Genomic DNA, 22,173 nt, shown 5'->3' with positions numbered 1-22,173 from the left:
CCCCCATAAGGACTTGATTTCTACAAGTGACAGTTTAAAAAATTAATACAGGCAATAGAAGAAGCTGCAACAATTGCCTTTGACTATCATAATATTAAAAGCAACTGTTTAATAGAAATGAATAGAATTGTATTTATTTATTTTATTCCCACCAGGGTTATTGCTGTAGCTTGGTGCCTGAATTGAGAATCCACTCTTTCCAGCAACCACTTCTTCCTTTTTTTTTTTTTTCTTTTTTTAACTCCTCCTCCCTTTTCTTTTTACTTGAATGAACAGAGAAAAATTGAGAGGGGAGGAGGAGGTAGAGAAGGAAAGAAGGACACCTGCAGACCTATTTCACCACTAGTGAAGCTTCCTCCCCCTATAGGTAGGGAGCAGAAACTTGAAGCTGCACATAGTAACTGTGTGCTTGATCAAATGCCTCACCACCCCACTGGAGAATTACTTTTTTAAAAAAGAAACTTTATGGATGTTAAAGTGTTATAAGTAGATGTCATAACATCACATAGGTAGATTAAGTCACCATAGTTGCCTAATTTTTATGCTCCCTCAGAGGGTACAAGCTTACCTGAAATCTGTCTTCAAAGCTTTGAATAGATTATCTGCAAAATTTATTTCCCCATGTATTATTTGAGATCATCTGGTGAGAAAAGTTAGTCCTCTTAAATGGACACAAAGGCTTACATTAAATATTTTTACTAATGAATTTGCAATCTCAAAAGTATAAAACTAACCTGTCTGAGTAGATATTAGTATTTGGACCCTTATCTTGGAAATTTCAAAACAACAGTGTTGGTGTTACAGAAATATGTGAAAGTGAGGCACCCTGACCTGAAAGGAGAGGTTAGAAAGAAATGTACTCAAGATTTTGCACTAGATTAGTGAGAGTTCTGAATTCTGATCCAGAGCCTGTCACTCTTATTTCCTCTAGAGCCTTAGGCAATTTACTTCACCCCACAAATAACTCCCCCAGTTACCTCTTTCTTCACCTTTGAAGTGAAGATAATGCTGGCTTACCTAATAAGAAAATTGTGTAAATTTAATGCCATGTTCAAAATATTTCAATAACTTCAAAGGCTATTTTAACTAATTGCTAGTTTGATAAATTTGTATCTTTTGCCTTATATTGCTAATTTAGAGACTGCTACCAGTCAAGTAGACACTGTCAATGTGTTTGTGTCTAACACCACCACCAACAAGAATACCATTAAGTTTGGAAGTAACTGGGGGGAGCAGAAGTATGTAGAAAGGGAGGGGGTTAAGGAGAAGGTTCTAGACTATTGCATCTTGAGAATTTCATTTAACCGTCTTTGGCCTAAATTTCCTCATTCTGAAATGAAGTACTCTATGTGTTCCTTATTAACATTGATTTTTTTATATTTAATGTTTATTTTTTATTTGGTCTCTCTCTCCACTAGAATATAAGTTCAAGATGTGTGGAGGACTACTTTCTCTTACATATCAGAGTAACTCAATCATCATAGAGTAGCTGTCCATTAAATCCAATATTAGATGATCCCTGAACTCCCCTTCATCTCTAAAATCTGATTCTTCTTTGAATGAAAAGTTTATTATGAAAATTTCTAAGCACATATATAGACTAGTATAATTTAAAACCTTGCATTTGTTATATTATGTTGACTCCATTGTTATATAATTTTTATTTATTATTATTTTTTTTGCCTCCACCACGAATCCACTGCTCCTGGACCCTATTTTTTTCCCCTTTTGTTGCCCTTGTTGTTTTTTATCATTGTTGTGGTTACTATTATTGTTGTTATTGCTGTCATTGTTATTGGATAGGACAGAGAGAAATGGAGAGAGGAGGGGAAGACAGTGAGGGGGAGAGAAAGACACCTGCAGACCTGCTTCACTGCCTGTGAAGTGACTCCCCTGCAGGCGGGGAGCTGGGGGCTCGAACTGGGATCCTTAAGCCAGTCCTTGTGCTTCACGCCATGTGTGCTTAACCCTCTGTGCTACCGCCCGATTCTTTGTTTCATATTTTTAAGGAGTAAAATATCATAATAAACTTGGAGTCCTTCAAGTTATGCACCAATTTCTAATTTCTTTTTTCTTGTCTTTAAAAGTAACTAGTATCAGAATTTGGCATTTGTTCTTTTCAATAACATTTTGTACTTATGCTATATTTATATGCACTACATATCAAATGCCTTCAAATCTTATGTGAATGGTGTATACTTGTCATTTTCGAGCTTGCTTTTTTTCACACCATGGGATGTGTTTGAGGGCAATACATTCTGTTATGTATAATACTAATCCATTGTATAACTATATGGTATCCCATAATGTTTATAATTATTAATCATTAGTTAGTGGACATTTATATTCTTTTGAAAGCAAGCAATATTCTTACCCATGTCTCTTTCTGCAGATATCTTTAAGTTTCTCAATTGAAATCTCTGGGCTCGACTTCACTAGTCTAGACCAAAATATCTGATTCACTTGCTTAGATTTCTATGAAAGCAGCTGATCAGGTTACTGTTTGTTTATTTCTTTGTTTATTTAACCTAGGTGTAAAATGAAGTACTAATTGACTAATGAGAGTACTAGCTTCCTTTTCTATTTCTACAGAGGGGCAGCATCTCTATAGAAGTCAAAAAGATGAACTGAAAATAAGAAGTGTTTAGGCAGGGGTGGCCCACGATGGTGGGGGTGGGGTGGGGGGTGCAGGAGAGCACACAATTTGCCATGTGCAACACCATACAAAGGGGAGCTTTGTGAGTGGTAGGGTGATGCTATAGTCTCTCTCTCTCTTGTTCTCATTCTCATTCTCTTGCTCTGGTATAGAAAGGAAAACAGTGGAGCCAGTGGAGGGGGAGGGAAAAGCTTTTAGATGGATCTAGACCAGATGGATCTAGATCAGAACCATCTAGAAACATGTCCTGTCATCACATTATGACATTTATAAGACAGCACCTTCAATTTGTGATGTTGCAAAAGCACATGGTGAATATTGCAGAGGCCTGTGAATAAGTCCTTCTGAGAGCTAATAACTATGACCCAGTTCACAAGTGATGTAAGCTTGAAAATAGAGAAGCACTTGAATTGTCAGATGATAGCAAAAACAATTAGGAGTAATTAAATTCTGACATATGACCCTAACTGAACTGCTGTCTTAATATTGTCTTTAAACAGGCAAAGTACATATTACTTAACTTGATATTCCAAATGGTATGTCCTGTGCCATTTTAGATGATCTGTTTGGAAAAGTAGGTTGTGGGAAAAGTTTCACAGTTGCAGTCTCTGTGATTAGACAGCTATCTTTCCTCATTCAACAAATATTGAAATATAATAAAGGATACAAAGGCATTTGTATATCTACTTAATGTTACTTCTTTTTTTTTTTCCTTATTTAGGGAAAAAAATCTTGTTTAGATAAAAAAAATTCTTGTTAAGATAAAAGTTGTAACGTGTGAACAGTACAGTTTCACAGGGATGTTTACCTTGGTTAAATTAAAAGAGAGAGAGATCGGAGCTATTACATTCTGTCTTGTCAATGATCCATGGATAATGGGTCACCAGGGGATTTAAGAACTGTATCTTTCAGTTCTTGCCAGGGAGGTCTATCACTGTGCACTCATGTGAGCCCTAATATGACACACCTTGAAGAATCTTCAAAAGCCTAAGGCGTTCTCTCAACTGCTGTCATGAAGTAAGGGACTAAAGGTTGTCATTTAAAGGTGGAATTTTGTAGATTTCTGTAACAGAATGATTCTCTTCTTTTCCTATGTAAAAAGAATCTATCTTCAGGTTTTAAAGTACTGAGAGATCTTTTTTTCATGGCCTGGGAGGTGACATTGTGGCTACAACATTGGACTGACAAGTACAAGGTCCTGAGTTCAATCCTTAGCATCACATATGTCAGAGTTTCTCTTCCCTTCTCTCCCTTTCATGTAAATAAGCAAAAATAATTCTTAAAAATAAGAATTTTTTTCACCAGTACTTTAGATTAATATTTATTTATATTGATATGGGAAAAATAGATCCTATAGTAATTTATTTGTGTATTTACTTCTTTATCATTGCCAGGACTTCACTGCTTTGGGCTAACTTTTACAGATAAAAAGTGGATTCATAGTGTAGGTACCAAGCCCCAGTAATAACTCTGGAGGCAATAAATAAATATAGAAGAACTTTTTACATTATTGCATTGTTTAAATTTTGAATAAAAAATCATTGCTCTATAATCTGAAAAATAATAATGCATTTACACTGTAGTTTAAAATATTACTTTCAGTTAAGCCTCTTAAAGGACCTCTAAAATAAGAATTCTTAAGGAAATGGAGGGGAGACCAGCAGTAGCATAGCGGGTTAAGCGCAGGTGGCGTGAAGCACAGGAACAGCATAAAGATCCCGGTTTGAGCCCCGGACTCCCCACCTGCAGGGGAGTCGCTTCACAGGCGGTGAAGCAGGTCTGCAGGTGTCTGTCTTTCTCTCCCCCTCTGTCTTCCCCTCCTCTCTCCATTTCTCTCTGTCCTATCCAACAACAACGACAGCAATAACAACAACAATAACTGCAACAATAAAACAACAAGGGCAACAAAAGGGAATAAATATTTAAAAAAATAAAATAAAATAAGAAAATGGACAGTACGACAACTTTAAGTAGAAATGTATTGGTAAATCCATAATTTGTTAATAATAATAATAGTTATTATTATTATTTTGCCTCCATGCTTATCATTGGGGCTTGTTGTCTGCACTACAAATCTACTGCGCCTAGTGGCCATCTTTTTCCCAGTGTTGTTGCTGTTATTGTTGTTGTTGGTAGGACAGAGAGAAATTGAGAGAGGAAGGGAAGACAGGGGAGAGAAAGACAGACACCTGCAGACCTGCTTCACCACTTGTGAAGCGACACACCTACAGGTGAGGAATGGGGGGCCAGAACCGGGATTCTTGTGCTGGCCCTTGTGCTTTGCACTATGTGCACTTAACCTGGGGTGCTACTGCCCAGCTCCCCACAATTTATTTTTAATGAGTCCACAAAAATATTATGGAAGGAAAGTAATGGCAATATCTTGGTATTTCCTTCCTTCCTTCCTTCCTTCCTCCCTCCCTTCCTTCCTTCCTTCCTTCCTTTTTTGTCTTTATTGGGAGGATTAATGGTTTACAGTGGACAGTAAAATGCAGTAGTTGCTACATGTGTAACATATTTCAGTTTTCTGAAGAACACTCTAACCCCCCACCTAAGGTCCTCCTTCGCTATCATGTTCCAGGACCTGAACATTATCCCCCACCCCAGAGTCCTTTACTTGGTTCAATATACTAAATATCTTAGTATTTTCTGGCTTATAGGTTAGAGAAAACCTTAAAATTTGTATAGAGCAAAATTTCATTTGAGAAACCAAATCTCAAAGATGTTAGATGGTTTTTTAATCTCTCTAAACAGTTTCAGGTCTTGAAAAAAATGACACTGTCCTCTAAAACATAAGTATAATAATAATATAATATATAATGCATATATAATATAAATCATCCAAATTTTTTTCATTTAATTCTGATGTTAAAACAAGTATACACCCACATCCCAATACCTAAGACATTATTATTCTTCATACAGAAGAATATTAATGTTCTTTACACAGAGTAGAGGGAGTAAGTTTTTCATGACAATATTTCAATTTATAAATTGAAAAAATTTATTCTTATTTTTACCTCTGTGATTTCTTCATCTTAATCAGTCATTACACTCTCTTCTCTTCCCTCTTTAAATTGGTGGGTACGTTAAGAAGACAAAGAAGGAAAAGAAACACCCAAAGCTGTCTATTAATGTAAAAAAGGGAAAAATTAGTCTGTGAGCAATATCAATAGAAAAGTAGATGGACAGGGAGTTGGGCAGTGGCGCAGTGGGTTAAGCGCACGTGGTGCAAAGCGCAGGGACCGGCGTAAGGGTCCCGGTTCGAGCCCCCGGCTCCCCACCTGCAGGAGAGTCGCTTCACGGGTGGTGAAGCAGGTCTGCAGGTGTCTATCTTTCTCTCCCCTCTCTCTCTGTCTTCCCCTCCTCTCTCCATTTCTCTCTGCCCTATCCAACAACAAAGCAACGTCAACAATGACAATAATAACCGCAACGAGGCTGCAACAACTAGGGCAACAAAAAGGGGGAAAAATGGCCTCCAGGAGCGGTGGATTCATGGTGCAGGCACCGAGCCCAGCCATAACCCTGGAGGAAAAAAAAAAAAAAAAAGAAAAGAAAAGTAGATGGACAGAAGAGAAAACACTAAGCAGAACTTGGACTGGAGTTATTGGAGTTGGTGTATTGCACCAAAGTAAAAAACTCTGGGGAAGGGTTCAGGTCCTGGAACATGATGGCAGAGGACCCAGTGGGGGTTGTATTGTTTTGTGGAAAACTGGGAAATGTTATGCATGTACAAATTATTGTATTTACTGTTGACTATAAAACATTAATCCCCCAATATAGAAATTGAAATTAAAAAAAGAAAAGAAAAGTAGATGGAGTGATCATAGAAGTGCAGTAAGAATTAAGACAGGAAATAATTGACAGCTTCAAGGACAAGGAGTAAACAAAGAAAAGTGGGTTGATTGGTTTTATGTTTATTGTGGTAGGCACATCATAAATGGCTGAGGGATAAGATAAAGGAGTGAGGGTGTCAAAGGCTAATGCAAAAGTTCCAGGCCTCTAATGCAAATAAGAACTATCTAAAGTGTTTGCTTAAAATGCAGAGTCCTAAGGGCCAGGTGGTGGTGGGCCCAGTTGAGCACACAGGTTACCATGCACAAGGCCCAGGGTTCAAACCATGCAGGGAAGAAACTTTGAGAGTGGTGAAACAGTGCTGCAACTACTTCACTTTCTCCCTCTCTATCTCCTCTTTCCCTCTCAATTTCTCTCTCTCTGCTCAATAAATAAAGAGAATATATATTTAAATTTAAAAATTATATTTATTTATTGGATAGAAACAGCCAGAAATTGAGAGGGAAAGGGAGTGATAGGGAGAAAGGCAGAGAGACACCTGCAACAATGCTTCACCACTTGTAAAGTTTTTCCCCTGCAGGTGGAGACGGGGGGGGGGGGGGGGGGGGGGGGGGGGGGGGGGGGTTTTGAACTTGGGTCCTTGCACATTGTATATACACACAAGCAGGTGCTCCACAACCTAGCCCCAAGAGAATATATATTTTAAATATAGTATTTATCATCAGGAATTTGGATTCACCCACACTGAATTAGAGAGAGCCTAGAAATAAAAGCCCTGGATAATTTTAATGAATTATTAACCAGAGGAAAACCTACTTAGAATTGTTGAAACTCTTACAAATAGAGAATGCAGAGCATCTGGATACAGAAACTCAGAGAAAAGAAAATATTTTTAAGAAGGAGATTAGCATAGAAATTAAGGAAACTAGAAAGTAAAGCTTTAACTAAATTAAAGCAATGATATAGATGAAATATGAAGATATATGTAAGTGTGTGAAAAAAGACCAGCAAAGACTGGCTGGAGATTGTAAAGCAAGATAAAAACAAATATTAAAGAACTTAAGACTTTATCTTGGATTTTTAAAAATATATTTATTACTTTTTTTCTTTGTAAAAGTAACACATGTTATTTGGAAGAGATGAAAAATAAGACAGAAGAAAAATGTACTCTTTGTTACTCATGAGTAATTACTATTAGCATTTTGGTTTATTATCTGCTGACCTTTGTTTCTGCTTAGGTTTTTTTTTTGTCATTATTTTTATTTATTTATTAGATAGGGACACTCAGAAATTGAGAATCCAGGGGAAGGTAGAGAGGGAGAGAGACAGAGGGACATCTGCAGACTTGTTTCATGAACCTTTTCCCCAGCAGGTGGGGACCAGGGGTTCAAACCCGGTTTTTACACATTGTAACGTGTGCTCAACCCAACCCCCATCTGCCTAGTTTTTTGTTGTTGTTTTGTTTATAGTTTGGATACTACTGTATATGTCTTCAACTATACTGTGCTTGTAACAGAAGCTTCTCCTAACATTGCTATTAATGGAAAATTCACTTTTAAAAATACTTATTTTGTTTACAGAAAGGAGGGGGAAAGAAAGGGTTCAGAGTAATGCTTTGGAGCTAATATAAAATCTGGTGCCACAGGCATGCAGGTATTGTGCTCTACCCACTAGACCATTTTCCCTGTTGCAGAAATTGCATTTTTAAAAGTGCAGTTCTATGGGAGCAATGAACTCAGGACCACTACCAGTGCAAAATGACAGAGTATCCTACCAGCTGAATTTTTCCTTTTTTTTTTTTTTTTTTAATTTAGTGACAGAGAAAGGAAAGATAGAAAGACAGGAGAGACAGTTTAGTACCACTCCACTATTCATGGAGTTCCCATAGTGCTCCCCATAGTGGTCCCAATGTGGTACCTGGAATCCAGAGTTTCCCATGGTTATGTTCCTCCCATCTAGTTGTAAGTTATCTCCTGGGCCAGAGACTGCATTAAAAAAAAAAAAAAATCAGTTAATACCCACAAAAGTCAGTTCTCCTTTTCTTTCTTTCATTTTTCTTCTTTTTCTCCAGTCAAAGGCTTTGGGGAGACTGACTTCATTTCAGAGCATAGATGTTGAATTCATTTAGTTTATCTTTAGAGACTTCAAGTCCTCTTGTCAGTGATTCACTGAGGAAGGAGCATGTGGCTTAAATATAACCAAGGGAAGTACAAGTTGGATTTATGACACAAATACTTAGTTCTTAAAAAGTAATGCAAGGTGGGTCAGGCAGTAGTGCAACAGGTTAAGCACAAAGAGCAAGGACTGGCACGAAGAGCAAAGACCAGCTTAAGGATCCCGGTTCGAGCCCCCAGCTCACCACCTGCAAGGGAGTCGCTTCACAGGTGGTGAAGCAGGTCTGCAGGTGTTTTTTTCTCCCCTTCTCTGTCTTCCCTTCTTCCATTTCCCTATCCAACAATGACGACATCAATAACAACAACAATAAAAATAACCACAACAACAATAAAACAACAAGGGCAACAAAAGAAGGGAAAAAGCAAAAAAAAAAAAAAAAGTGATGCAAGGAAGGAATAGTTACTTTTCTGCCAGTGGAATATGGATGAGAAGGAATCATTAGAGCTAGTGTTGGAGTTGGTTTAGCCATTTTGTGGCCTTGAAGGGAACTAATCTACATTCTAAAAATGGAAGAAGAGAAAAAATAGAAAGAACTGGGTTTGGAAACTCTTATCACTCCAATCCATTTTGCATGCCTGTATCCTATTGAGAGACACTTGTTAAATGAGAAAACAGATCTCATACTTTTTTTTATATTGTTTTCTTTTTTTTCTTTCATTTTTTAAAATATTTATTTTCCCTTTTGTTGCCCTTGTTGTTTTTCATTGTTGTTATAGTTATTATTATTGTTATTGATGTTGTCATTGTTGGATAGGACAGAGAGAAATGAAGAGAGGAGGGGAAGACAGAGAGGGGGAGAGAAAGAGAAAGACAGACACCTGCAGACCTGCTTCACAGCTTGTGAAGTGACTCCCCGCAGGTGGGGAGCTGGGGCTCAAAATGGGATCCTCATGCTGGTCCTTAAGCGCTTTGAGCCACGTGCACTTAATCTGCTGCGCTACCGCCTGACTCCCAGATCCCTTACTTTTTAAGCCCCTGTCAGTCAGGCTTTCTGTTTGTTGAAGTAGAAGTCTAATAGATATAGCATTGAAATTTAACATTTCCTAACATATCAACCATCAGCACTACTTATAGTTTTCCCCTATCCATTTTTGACTTGGATAATTTCAAGAAAAAAGAATTTAGATAATTAGGTAATTTGTGTGTGTGGGGGGGGGATGAACGACAAGCAATAAAGGAAAGAAACAGGAATGAACTTGAACTATCTCAGGTCATCGAAGTTGAATCATTCTGACTCTCCACTCCCTTTATTGCTTATTGCTGTCAGCAGAGGTAGCTATCACAAGCTAGCTACATTTCAGAAGGAAAGATTGGGAAATACAATCTTAATATAATACACTAATAAAGGTGAGCACAGCTAATCCTCCAAGTAAAGTCATTCCTGTTTGCCATGTGTTATATGGTTTCATCAACTTTCTCTCTTTATTGTAACATTAAAATTACTATGGTAGTAAGAAAAAATAATGACCATTATGCTATAGTAATGTCCTTCTTGTATTAAAGTTGCTATGGATGCTGCCCTATGTTCAATCCGAATTAATTCAGCCTGTCCTGTTGAAAATTCAAGACTGCATACTTCCTGACTGCCTTCCAGAGAAAAGTTACCCTCTCCAGAATGAAAACTGGGGCAAGGATATCGGACTAAACTTTTTTTTAATGTCCTCATTCTGGGGAGTAAGCCAAGGTTTTCCTGCATGCCTGCAAAACTATTTAAGAGAATAAAAAGAGGAAGAGACCACCATCCACCATCTTCCCTTTGGTGCTCCCATACCCAGAGTTCCATATATAGTAAGGCATGTACTCTACCTGCTGAACTACCTCTCAGTCTGAACATTATTTAGATGATGTCCAAATGTCTCCACTAACATCTCATAAAATGAAGAGTAGAAGAAACTCTTATTCACTGTCTCTAATTCCATCATTAGTAGTATTCTAGGTCAATTTATAATTCAGTTTTTTTCAATCCAGTCAATATATTGAGGAAATGTTGTTTTATGAGAATGTCATTGCCACAAGGATACAGTTTCACATTTCCTCAAGATAGACCAGGACTCCTCGCCCACCAGATTCTCATTTCCCTCTACTATAGGACACTGGACTCCCAATCCCTTTTCTCTTTCTTTTTTCTTTTTTCCCTCCAAGGTTATCGCTGGGGCTCAATGCCTGCACTACGAGTCCACTTCTCCCGGAGGCTATGTTTTCCTTTTTGTTGCCCTTGTTATCTATCATTTTTGTTGTTATTATTATTGTTGTCATTGCTATTATTGTTGTTGGATAGGACAAAGAAATCCAGAGAGAAGGGGAAGACAGAGAGGAGGAGAGAAAGAGAGGCACCTGCACACCTGCTTCACCTCCTGTGAAGCGACCCCCCTCCAGGTGGGGAGCCAGGGGCTCAACTGAAATCCTTAAGCTGATCTTTGTGCTTTGCACCATGTGCACTTAACCCACTGCACTACCACCACCGCCCCCCAATCCCTTTTCAACATCTCTTCTCCCTTTTTGAATCCTTGGATCTATGGAAATAGACCATGGCTTATTAATGTTTCACGCTATATTTGTCATTGTTATATTTCTTAAGTCCCACCTATGAAATATTTAAAATATTTAGTTGTCCTAGGGTTTAACTTTAGAAAGTGTTTCTCACAGAAAAGAGGACTTCTGTAACTTTAGTGACTATATATAAAAGGCACCAATACAAGAACTGCCTACATTTTATCACTAGTGTAATGTACATTTAACTCATGTTCACAATTTTATATTATAGTGAATTACAAAGTAATCCACTAATTATTCTTTTTTATGCAGTGACAGAGAATGAGTCCTTGACCTCTAGCATGTTGAGTTGCCTCCCTTAGTAAATATTTTTACACTTTACTTTTGAGAATGAGAGAGAGGGAAAAGTGTGGGGAGTGAAGCAGACACAGAGAGAGGAGAACTGCTCTAACAATGCTTCACTATCTGTGGAACTCCTCTAATGTCATCCATGGTGCTCCCATGTGGTGCTGGGCTCAAACCCAGGTCCTCAGGTACTGTAAGGCAATTATTGCTCTACTGAGCTATCTCCTATCCCCTAGAAGTTATTTTAAAAATTCAACACAGTGCAAATTAAGATTAAAGTCACAACTGATTACTTAATTGTTTGATTATGAAGTTCTTCAGCATTGTGGTTATGACTTGTAATTTTTCCCACTCCTCAGAGCGTTGATTCATAAGCTGACTATGGTACAGGGTGTAAGGAAAGCAAACTAATCTAAAACTCAAATAGTGACTCACCTCTAAACAAAAAATAAATAAACAAATAACCTCAGCAGACCAATTTCATAAGATATTACTTCCCCCATGATGTCTTACCAGTTTGTCACATAAAATTTACTTCCTGCATGCTTGAACCTTCTAAAAAAGGAAGAAAACAAAAACTCAGCATTCAGAGAGAAACCTACTGTTCAAAAGGTGACCTGAAATCATGAAGAGTTGAAGGCATCTACTCTGAAACCACATCCTCATTTAGTCTAGATAGAGACTTTAAGTGTTCAGAGTAACAGAAACTGTTAAATTAAGTATCAATGTACTTTTAAAAAATTTACCTACCTAGTCAAGAAACCAAGAATGTGCCAATAGATATAGAAGGACAGGAACTGAACATAAAAGTCTTTAGAAGCAAGCACAGGACCTGGGCACATGGAAAGTACATCTGTTAAATTAATAAGTAAATTAATAACTGCGTAAAATCAATCATAAATAAATTCACCTAACTTTTGAAATAGTGTGTGTGCTAGAATGGGAATGTCTTTCCTCACTTCTCTTACTTCTGATTCCCATTTCATTCAACTAAGATAAATAGCTTATACCTATCTGCATGCTGCTGTGATATGGACTTCCAGTATAAGCCTGAGTTTGACTGTGAGCAAGGGTCATTTTCTGATAATTCCCCTGAACCCTGTGCCATGGAAGTGTGACGTGTGTAGTCAGTTGGGATGGGTGGAGTAGCAAGACTGAGGACATGGAAAAAGCCTGCAGGATTAGGCAGCTCTAGGGACAGTCAATGTGTAACTCTGCTCTAAAGTATCCAAATCTTCTGTGCCAATGGAGACAGGATCTTGAGAGAGTAGGGGTAAGGAGGTCATTGAGTTAATTCCTTACAAACAAAGAAAACAAATAGCTTCATTCCTCTAAATACCATACACCCTATACTTCATCCCTTCCCCCTTTTCTCAGTGAAGTTTTTGGCCCAAGGCCATGTTGGTAGATACATTGGTGTAAACATTAGATGCAGAAAATGTGAGTGCACACCTTGTTGAAGAGAATTTATTTCTGGAGAGAAGCACAAGTGACTTCTAATATGCTTTCCTGAGAACAGGGTAAACAGTGAGTGTGGAACACTTTCTGACCTCTCCTCCTAAATTATACAGAACAAGGCAATGGTGAGAAGTTTGAATCTTATCCTCAGATCCCTACCTACCTTTCTGGAGGATTCTGATATAAAGATATAGAATATACTGCCTGGTATCACTGCAAAGACAAAATGTCATCCCCTTACAAATGAAAAAAAAAAAATCTGCGCATTAAAGTTCATGAGAACTTACTAGGCTACTGGGTCACAGGTTCTTCTGATGTTCTATATAAGCCCAGTTGTTTTCTTTCTTGTCTCTCGTATTGTTTAGTTCCAATTCTCCCACCCATGTCCTATACAAGTTCCTAACTATACTAGTGCATTATTTATTCCCCAGCAGTTATTTGGAAAATGTTGAAATGCCTCAGATGATGACTACATATTTGCCACAACCTCTATACATCAAGTAACTTGTATTTCAGGCATTGTTCCAGTAGCAAAAAGTCAACCAATGGTGGAAACCTTTCTTTTCTCTTTCTTTCTTTCTTTCCTTCTTTCTTTCTTTCTTTCTTTCTTATGGTATTATCTTTATTTATTAGATAGAGACATCCAGAAATTGAGAGGAAAGGGTGTGGGATAGAGAGGGGGAGAGACAGAGAGACACCTGCAGCCCTGTTTCACCACTTGTGAAGCTTTACCCCTGCAGGTGGGGACCAGGGACTAGAACCTAGATCCTTGCGCATAGTAACATGTGCACTCAACCAGGTGTGCAACCACCTGGCCCCAATGGAAACCATACTAATGACCTCAGTTTACTTTGCAAAGTAATGCAAGCCTTCTAGAAGAAAGAATCTCCATCTTTAGACTTAGCACAACTAAGTTTTTTCTCTTGTATTTCTTTGTCGACCATCTTCCTAGAGGTCGTATATTCCAGCAGTCTTCTGTAGGAGGATTTTAGACTTCTCTCCAAGGCAGGATAAAGTTTCTGTCTATAGTGCTAAATCACAGTGTTCAAAGTCTACTAGTAAGGAAAGTTGCCCATCATAAAGTTTGACAATAGGTCAAGGACTGGTGAGAAGCTTCCTTCTCTTTTCTTCCCTTATGTTTTTCTCCACTTTGTACTTTCAAGTAGGTCAGTCACTGGAGTTGGGTGTTACTAATAATGACTATCAGATTGCTTTTATCTGAAGAAACTATATGAAAAATTAGGGTTTAAGAGAGAATAAAAACTCAGAGTATCAGCTTCTCTTTGACAAATGAAATAACTATACACTTAGGTTGTCCAAACCTAAAATACTGAAGTGCAAATAGGGGAAAGCTAAAGTTTCATTAAGAGAATTGTGAGGTCTTAATTTATAAGTCAAAGGATTGAAAAATTATCCTTCAATATTGACTACTTAGAGGCAGCCCACTTTCCCAGAATTCAGGGGGAAAAAAATCCCCAAGAGTTTAAACAGCAAGACACTTGCAAGAGTGTTGAAACAAACAAGAAAAAGTTTTATTTTGAAAATACAGTCTTTAAAGATAAAATTGGCTTCCATTTTCCATATCTAGATGCATCCCACAAGATACAAAAACAAACAAGACGACAAAACAAAGATTCATGACATTCTGTACAGAGCTCTAAAATGAGCTGTGAATATCTACAAGAAACTAGCATATGCTCTTGGTGAAGGGATGAATATGTGTGGCTTTCTACAGTTCTCAGTCCTTGAGAAGAAGAGTTAACTCCCTGGAGCTGCAGGTGCGTCTGCAGCAAGGGGAGAGCTGGGGTCTGTGAAAGGTGGGGTGGATGGGGGACCCCCCCCCCAGGTGGTAGGCGTGGTGAGGTGTCTGGGAAAGGGAGCAGCGGCGGCCCGGGACAGATCCTGGGCTTCTCTAGAAGTCCTGCCGCGGGGTGTGAGTCAGGCTGTGCCGCCGCAGATCACAGTTTCGCCTGAACACTTTGCCGCACTGCTCACAGCTGTAGGGCTTGATGTCTGTATGGGTGAGAAGGTGAGTTTTCAGATTACTTCTCTGATTAAAGGTTCTTCCACATGTGGGGCATTTGTGTGGAGATTCCTGTTCAGATGTGAAGCAAGCAAAGGATTAATCCTTCACGCCACCACAGCACCCTTTCCTCAGTTGTTTCTGCCTTACTGGTATCACAAGCGTTAACATAACACCCGCACAGACAACAAAAGAGGGGACTTGTAGGAACAAATCTGTGCTCCTTATCTTCCAATCTCACACACACGCAGGCAGGCACACAGAGGCTGATTATACTGATAACTGCCATTGGCCACCTCGGTGGGCTGCGTGATTCCCAGTGCTTTGCATTTCATCACCATGTCATAGGCAGGAAAAGGGGGAAGGAAAAACTCTAATCCTCTCTCTTTAAGGAACAACATTCTCCTGGGTAATAAGGCTCCTCTTTCCTGGGAAATTAAACTATTCCTCAGTGATCTGAAAGCTACAAATTATGAGGCCCCTGGGAAAGAGAATGTATGGGATTTCACCATGCCTCCATTACCAAAATTACCTTTATTTCCTTCCATACACAAAAAACTTTAAATGCAGGGTGGATAGGATGAAAAGAAGAAGGAGAAGAAGAAGAAGAAGAAGAAGAAGAAGAAGAAGAAGAAGAAGAAGAAGAAGAAGAAGAATGATTCTAAAAAGAGGATTTATAATAAATAAGTGGCCTTTTTCAGAAAAAATAAATGTTTACATTAAAAAATATTAAAGTTATGTATGAAAAATTCAAAAGAGCAGTTTTCTCCACCAGAAAACTAATCTAAGTAGAACTTTTAAAGATAAGAACCCACACACTGAATAGCTTTTGAAGAGAAAGAAAGGGGGGAGGACACAGATTTTTTTTTTTAATGGAGCCAACCACTGTTTTTAAACAAGAAAACAAACTTACCTGCATATGCAAAGTTTTGTGAACTGCCAGAGTTCGAGACTGACAAAATCCTTTCCCACACTCCTGACATTTGAATGGCTTTTCTTTAGAATGGATATACCTGAAAACCAATAGAAGGTTTAATTGGAATGGTTTGAGTTTATTCAGAAGGAAGTGGTGAAAGGACCAAAACAAAAGGGGAAGAAGATGATTCCCATTAATTGCATTTATATGGTACTTTTGTTCTTACTGCTGTTCCCTGTGACATTCAGTTTAGTTAACCTCAATTTTCAAAACAGCCACTGGACACTGGCTTTATCTATACTGATCACCACTCAGGCACATTCTAGAGCTCAAAATCTTGCCAGAGGAGCCCTCCTTGGCCCCTACAGTTTTCTTTGGGATTTTAAACTGGTCAAATCAGGATGGATGAGTCCCAGCATAATGAGACTAATTTTTACTTAACACTCAGAGTAATGGAGTATGAGGGCAGAAATTCCATCACAGAGTTGAGTCCCAAAAGACTATTATCCCAAACCCACTCCTGGGGGTGATTTGGCTCAATGAAAACCCTTCATTATAATATTTCTTCAATTGCTATTTGTTAATACAGAGATAAGGTTAGACATCTTAATACTCAGAGAGCTCAAGACACATCTCCCAAGTATGTTTTAAAGAAAACTACTGTGCTCACATTACAGAGCACAAGGATCCAGGTTCAAGCCCCTGGTCCCCACCTGCAGGAGGAAGCTTCACAAGCAGGTGTCTGTTTCTCTCTCTCTCTCTCTCTCTCTCTCTCTATATATATATATATATATATATATCTTCCTTCCCTCTCAGTTTCTCTGTGTCTACCCACCACCACCACCCCCCCCCCAAAAAAAAAAACCAAGCATGGAGAAATGGCAGAGGAAAACTATAGGTGAGGGTGGTGAGGGGGCTGGTGGTGGGCTGGTGCTGTAGCTGGCTGGGGGAGGACCTCTGGAATATATTTTAGCTCAAACGGGATTTCTAAATGGGACACTTGGAATGCCGATCTGAACTCCGGTCTCCTGGAACCATTCGAAGGGAGCCCACTTGGTTCCCCTTCTCACCTGTGATCCCGCAGGTGATCTTGCCTCCTGAATGCCTTGTGGCAGATGTCACACGTGTAGGGCCTCTCATCCGTGTGGGTCCTCTCGTGGATGAGCAAGTTGTAGGATTTGGTAAAGTGTCTGCCACAAAACTTGCAGATAAATTCTTTTTTCGTTTTGGAGGGCAATCTCCCTCGGGAAGGCTTTCTGTCCTGAGTCAATTTACTGAGGCCTGAGATGGGAGTCCCCAGCCCAGGGCTCAGCTTGGTCAGGTCTCCCATTTTGGGGGGATCCTCTTGTGTGGCGGCCACGGCCAAGTTGGCAAAGTCAAAACGGGGTCGGTCTTTGTGCAGGGCAGGCAGGACGTGGGCAATGGTTCCCTGCTTGGGGTGAAAGAGGTGGGTGGTAAAAGGCAGAGCCGGTAAAGGGAAGCGCGCGTCCACTAGGCCTTGCGCTGCCGCCATCTCCGTGATGGTGGAGCGAGTGATCTCCTGCACGCTTGGGTATCCCAGGGTCCAGTGGTTCATGTGCATAGTCTGCACGGCGCTCAGGCCGTACAGGCCTTGCAGGTGGTCCACAGCGGCGGGGAAGGTGTTCACAGCCTGCAGGAAGGAGTAATTGGTGAGCTGCAGCGACGGGTGGAGCGGGATGGGCGCCGGCAGGGCCTTGCTCCCCATTTTCCTGGGTGTTGAAGGTGTGGCGGAGGGAGCCGCCCCTTTCTTCTAAGACTCAGGGGCCCGGTGGCCGTGGGTTTCTGGAGAAAATTTAGAGACAACAGCACGCAGAGAAAATCCTAAAAAAAAAAAAAAAGAAAGAAAAAGAAAAAAAAGTGCAGAGAGAGAGAGGGAGAGAGAGAGAGGTAGTGAGGGTTGTTCTCCACGCCAGTCTGCTGTCTGCGGCCCCTTGGAACTTTCCTTCTAAGTCAACCCCCACCCCACCACCACCACACTCCAGCCCTCGCCTCAAAGAGCCTCCCGAGCTCAACTCGCGGGGTCTGGGTGACCAGCCCGGCAGGCTCCTTGGTGATCCTGGCGCCCTCAGGAAGGTCAGAGTCCCTGCACGCACGGAGCGGGAGACCCCTGTCCGGGAAGAAAGGACGGTGGGCACCAGGGGCTTCGGTCGGGGCCACCCAGAGACCAGTCCATCCATCCCCACCCTTCGGGCGAAGAGCGGTCAACCGCGATGGCCCGTGACACCAACGCCTGCAGGCGGCGGTCCAGCTTATGTCCCCGCGGCGCTTCCGAGCTCCTCGGGGCACGACGGGTGGTGTGTCGGACCCCTGGCTCGAGGGCCCGGGGCTCAGCCCCACAGTGGCGGCCTCTCGCGCCAGGGCTCCGCGCAGGCCTTGGGTGCAGGAACGGGGAGGGTGCAGCCTGGTGCTTTTGGTGCTTCCGGGCTCTCCGAGGGGCCCGCCTCGCCCCGCGCTGACCTCGAAGGCTTTCTTTTTTTCTTCCTTTTCCCATATCCCATTCATCAGCGCCGGCCAGTCCCAGCAAAGAAAAATCATCCTCGTGGATGATGTAGGTCCTTGGGAGCTCACGCACCCTCCTCGTTTCAAGAAACCATCCCCAGGCCATCACCACATCCGCTCTCACGCTAGATCCCTTCCAGCTGGTTCGGGTTCTCGCGCGTGGGGAGCGGGTGAAGAGCGCTGGGGAGACCCGAACTCCTGCTCCCAGACAGAACTCCAAGGTCTCCAAGGGAGCCTGCAAAGGCTTCTCTGCCTAACAGAGGCGCAAACCCGCCACCCAAGAAGCTATGAGAGAAGGGACTAGAGCAGAGAGATGAGAGGAGCCCCCGTGGACGGAAAGGTAAGCGGTGATAGGGACCCCTGCGACCTAGATTTGGGGGAACTCAGCTGGTCAGCAGGAAGTGTGCGGGCAGACGCGCGCCACCGCGCTCCGCCCCTGGGTCTGGGGCCAAGGTTTTAGCTGGGCGCACGCACTCTCCTCTTTCTGCGACTCGGGTGGGGGCTCAAAGGTCTGTTTTCAGACCCAGGCTCACTAGGCACTTCACCTGCATTCTGGGCAAACACTCCCACCTCCAGGCCCCTTTTAGCAGAAGAGTCAGATGTCTCTGTGGACCTGGGCCCAGTGTGAGGGTAGTTTCTCAGGTGCCGGCGCTCAGCCTGGCGCTTTCAGCCTAGAGAAGGAGGCAGGCCCCTGGGAACCACCAGTGGCTAGGCCAGACTTCTAACCCAGCAGGGAGGTGGGGAGTTTGATCTCCTTGCCCTCCCTCTCCACCCCTTTCAGCACCAGAATTGTCTTCTCTTAACGCGCTGAGAACTGTGATCAATGGCTCCCTCTCTTTGTCTGAGGGCTGGCTTAGGGGGGCTGCGTTCAAGACTCAGCGCTGAGGCAAGGGTGAATCTGGCGGCCTCAGCCAGGCCCACACACCTTCCCTCCCCATCTCTTCCGTTTGGAACGTTCGGAGACAGGGATTTATTAATGACCCGCTTCTCCTGCTGGTATGCGGTCTGGGAGTTCAGACCCTGAGTTAATGAAAGGTGTGTAATAGTCAGAGGGGTTCAGTTAGACCATTCAACCGAAACTGTAAACCTCCATTAGTGATAAGCTTTCCCACCACAAATCACGATTCTTTTTTGTTCTGTGGCAACTCTCAAGAGTAGGGAGAGAAGGAGAAAGGAATCTGATTATGCCTTCTTCCATTAAGTATTATAAATTAATTATAATAAATTACCCCCTTTGTGGGGTAATGGAGATTTTCCAGAGCCCCCAAATATTATTTTCCTCCTAGTGTTAAAAAGTGACTTCCTCATAGAGGAAACTAAAATTATTATTTCGGTGTATTCCCAGACTAAATTTCTTAGAAATACAAAGAAGAGGCAAAGTACAACTCTCACCTTGTTCTCTTGTCTCCTCTCTCCTTCCCTCCCTCCCTCCTCTCCATCCCTTCCTCCCTCTTTATATTGGGGGCTTGTGGTGAAGGCGTGTTGTCCATGGAAGGAACACCAAGTCCTGTGATTTTAATTTCATGCCCACAAAGTGAACTCTGCATATAGGTTAATCCTGCCAGCAGACAGTGGAGTGCCATCTTCTGAACTCTTTCTCTAAGTAATTTATAACACAAAATTTAACATTATAGCCCCGTTTTATGGTGTTAGAAAAGTGTTATGTTGTAGCATCTGCTTATTTTAACGTACAGGACAGGTAGTTTTTCCGTAAAGAAAGGGCAAGCTATTTGTGCCTTCTGAAAACTCTTTCTCACAGAGAGCAACCTTAAATAGCCAATGCAGTCTTTCACCGTAAATAATTAGGGAGATTATATTTTCAGTCTCCCGCTGAGTTGCTGGAAATGTATATCAAATGATACTTTAAGTCAATGCAAAGATCTAAAGTACTTTCGTTTTGTCTAGAGCTGAACACTCAGTTCCTATACTCAGTTTCAGGAAACAGCCTGCTGTCATTTATCTACTATCCCACTTGGGCCACTGGTTACTTATAATTTTGCAAGGAAAGAAACTTACATCAATGAAAATGCAAAAAAAAAAAATACATAGAGATGGGACTAGTTTTCTTTCTTTTTTTTTTCTCCCCAACATTCTTCTTCAAAGGAATTTCCAGGCAGGTACAGAAAAAATTCAGTAAGATTCAGATCACTAGTGAGATGTGTACATAACTAATTTCAGTTCACTGAAGTTTTGAAAACATTAGAGAAAATAAGGTACATGGTAATTTGATAAGCATTCTTGGTCTTTGATAGTGGTGTCATTACAGTGGATTATCTAAAAATAATATACAGTCAGGGGTCATCTGCTAAAACCTGTCCGTTGGTGCCTGTAAGAAATGACTGCTGGAATGATAGCCTCGCTGAATTTCAGAAGGAGCCACGATGCAAACTTACATAAACCAGACAACTAAAGCTCTAAGAAGATCCTTGAAAGATCTAAGAAGATAGCTTTTAAAAAAATAAATAACAATGGCCAGACTGGATCAGGTGAACTGAGGAAAGGGCCACAAAGTTTTTGTTCCCTTCACGGAGCCTCTGCCTTCCCAAGGAGTTAATTAAATTAAGATGCCTTCCGCATAATCTGGGTTCTGTTTCTCTCCGCTCCCTCACTCCCCTTGTGTGAGTAATTTTCTTGTTCTGCTCTGGACTGCAGTTTGTTTAGCAGAAAGAGTAGCTGTCTGGGCTGCTACGCCCCTGGAAACGCCAACCCTCTTTTGTTCTCTGCGAACAGGTTGAGAAGACCTGATCTAGGGCTCCCTGCACAAACACCTTTTCCTCCCCCCCCCCCCCACCTACAATCTACAATCTCCTTTCTCTGTGGCTATTTCTCCAGTTTCAAACCCTGGGGGAACTTACTTTCTATCTTCCCCTTCTGGACTGGAGGGTGAGAAGAAAATTTAAAAAGGCCAGCATAGACTGGGAATGAATTACCAAGGTCTGAACTATTGGTATCGTTTTCCTCCTGAAACGCGTGGGCTGGGCTGGAACTCTGTCCCAGCAGTTCACGCTGAGCTGCCACTGCGGTTCCAGAACCCGGAGCCTAGGGTTACTCGGCTGGGTCAAAAACACCTTGGAGGTGGGATTTATTTATTTATCTATTTATTTATTATTTTAAATCTCAGCATAAATTGATTCTCTTTTATGAGAAGTCTTAATGAATGTTCAGACTCAGTGTCGCAAAACAAAACTAAAAGCAGCAATACAGAGAGTGTCCTTGGGTGTAAACTAAGAGCTGAGCTCCAGCCGAAACACAATTCTCTGAGACTGCATCCAGAGGAATTATTTTCTGAACGTGTGGTACGCCGAACCAAGAATCGGGGCGCCCTTTTGCCCCTGCACCCTGCCTTTTTTAGGGCTGCTACAGCCCTTGCCCGGAGTGGACAACTCACCTTCCTCCGCACGAGCCGCCCGGGCAGCGCGCTCAGACCTGGTCCAGGCAGGGAGGCGCGCAGCCGGGAAGGGTCCTGGGTTCGACGTCCGGCCAGTTTTCACCGCGCGGAGTCCCGGGAGCCGCGGACATGGTCTGGGGGAAGACAAGCAGCGGTTTGCAGAGCGGGTCCCAGCCTTGCTGTGAGGTTGCGGACGTGGAACGCGTGGGGACCTCGGGTGCTCGCCGCGCGCCCCGCTCAATGTCGGTCCGGAGTCCCGCGCCTCTGCGAACCCCGTGTCGCCAACTCCGAGTCAGATCGCAGGCTGAAGCCGCTCAGGCCCATAACCCTCCAGCAGCAAGCGCGCTGAGCTCCGTCCCTCCCCGCGTCCCTCCCTAGGCAGCTCGCGGCCGGCGTCCCGGGCT

At 41.9% G+C, this 22,173-nt stretch overlaps 1 protein-coding gene and 1 long non-coding RNA gene across 5 annotated transcripts in view; both read right to left on the bottom strand.

Annotated features, from left to right (window-relative positions):
- LOC132539876 (uncharacterized) overlaps positions 1–8,426 on the bottom strand; it is a 70,479-nt gene extending 62,053 nt beyond the window's left edge. Inside the window, exon 1 of the long non-coding RNA XR_009551148.1 lies at positions 8,369–8,426. This is a non-coding gene — a long non-coding RNA (uncharacterized LOC132539876). The remainder of the gene's footprint in view (positions 1–8,368) is intronic.
- A 6,006-nt stretch (positions 8,427–14,432) lies between these two features.
- OSR2 (odd-skipped related transciption factor 2) lies at positions 14,433–22,173 on the bottom strand. Of its 4 annotated transcripts, none has more exons than XM_060196007.1 (4): positions 21,770–22,173; positions 16,932–17,512; positions 15,859–15,958; positions 14,433–15,017 (listed from the first exon to the last, which is right to left on the bottom strand). In XM_060196007.1, the coding sequence occupies exons 2-4, from the start codon at positions 17,441–17,443 to the stop codon at positions 14,835–14,837; spliced, it is 795 nt and encodes a 264-aa protein (XP_060051990.1). In that variant the 5' UTR covers positions 17,444–17,512; positions 21,770–22,173; the 3' UTR covers positions 14,433–14,834. The 4 variants fall into 4 exon arrangements, with proteins under 4 accessions (XP_060051990.1, XP_060051989.1, XP_007532426.1 ...); XM_060196006.1 differs by having other exon boundaries at positions 16,932–17,664; positions 21,770–22,172; XM_007532364.2 differs by having other exon boundaries at positions 16,932–17,703; positions 21,770–22,168.

The sequence above is a fragment of the Erinaceus europaeus genome, chromosome 8 (genome assembly GCF_950295315.1).
Source record: "Erinaceus europaeus chromosome 8, mEriEur2.1, whole genome shotgun sequence".
In the NCBI taxonomy this organism is placed as follows: Eukaryota; Metazoa; Chordata; class Mammalia; order Eulipotyphla; family Erinaceidae; genus Erinaceus; species Erinaceus europaeus.
The sequence above is the reverse complement of the archived record's forward strand: the minus strand, read 5'-3'. Positions and strand labels throughout refer to the sequence as shown.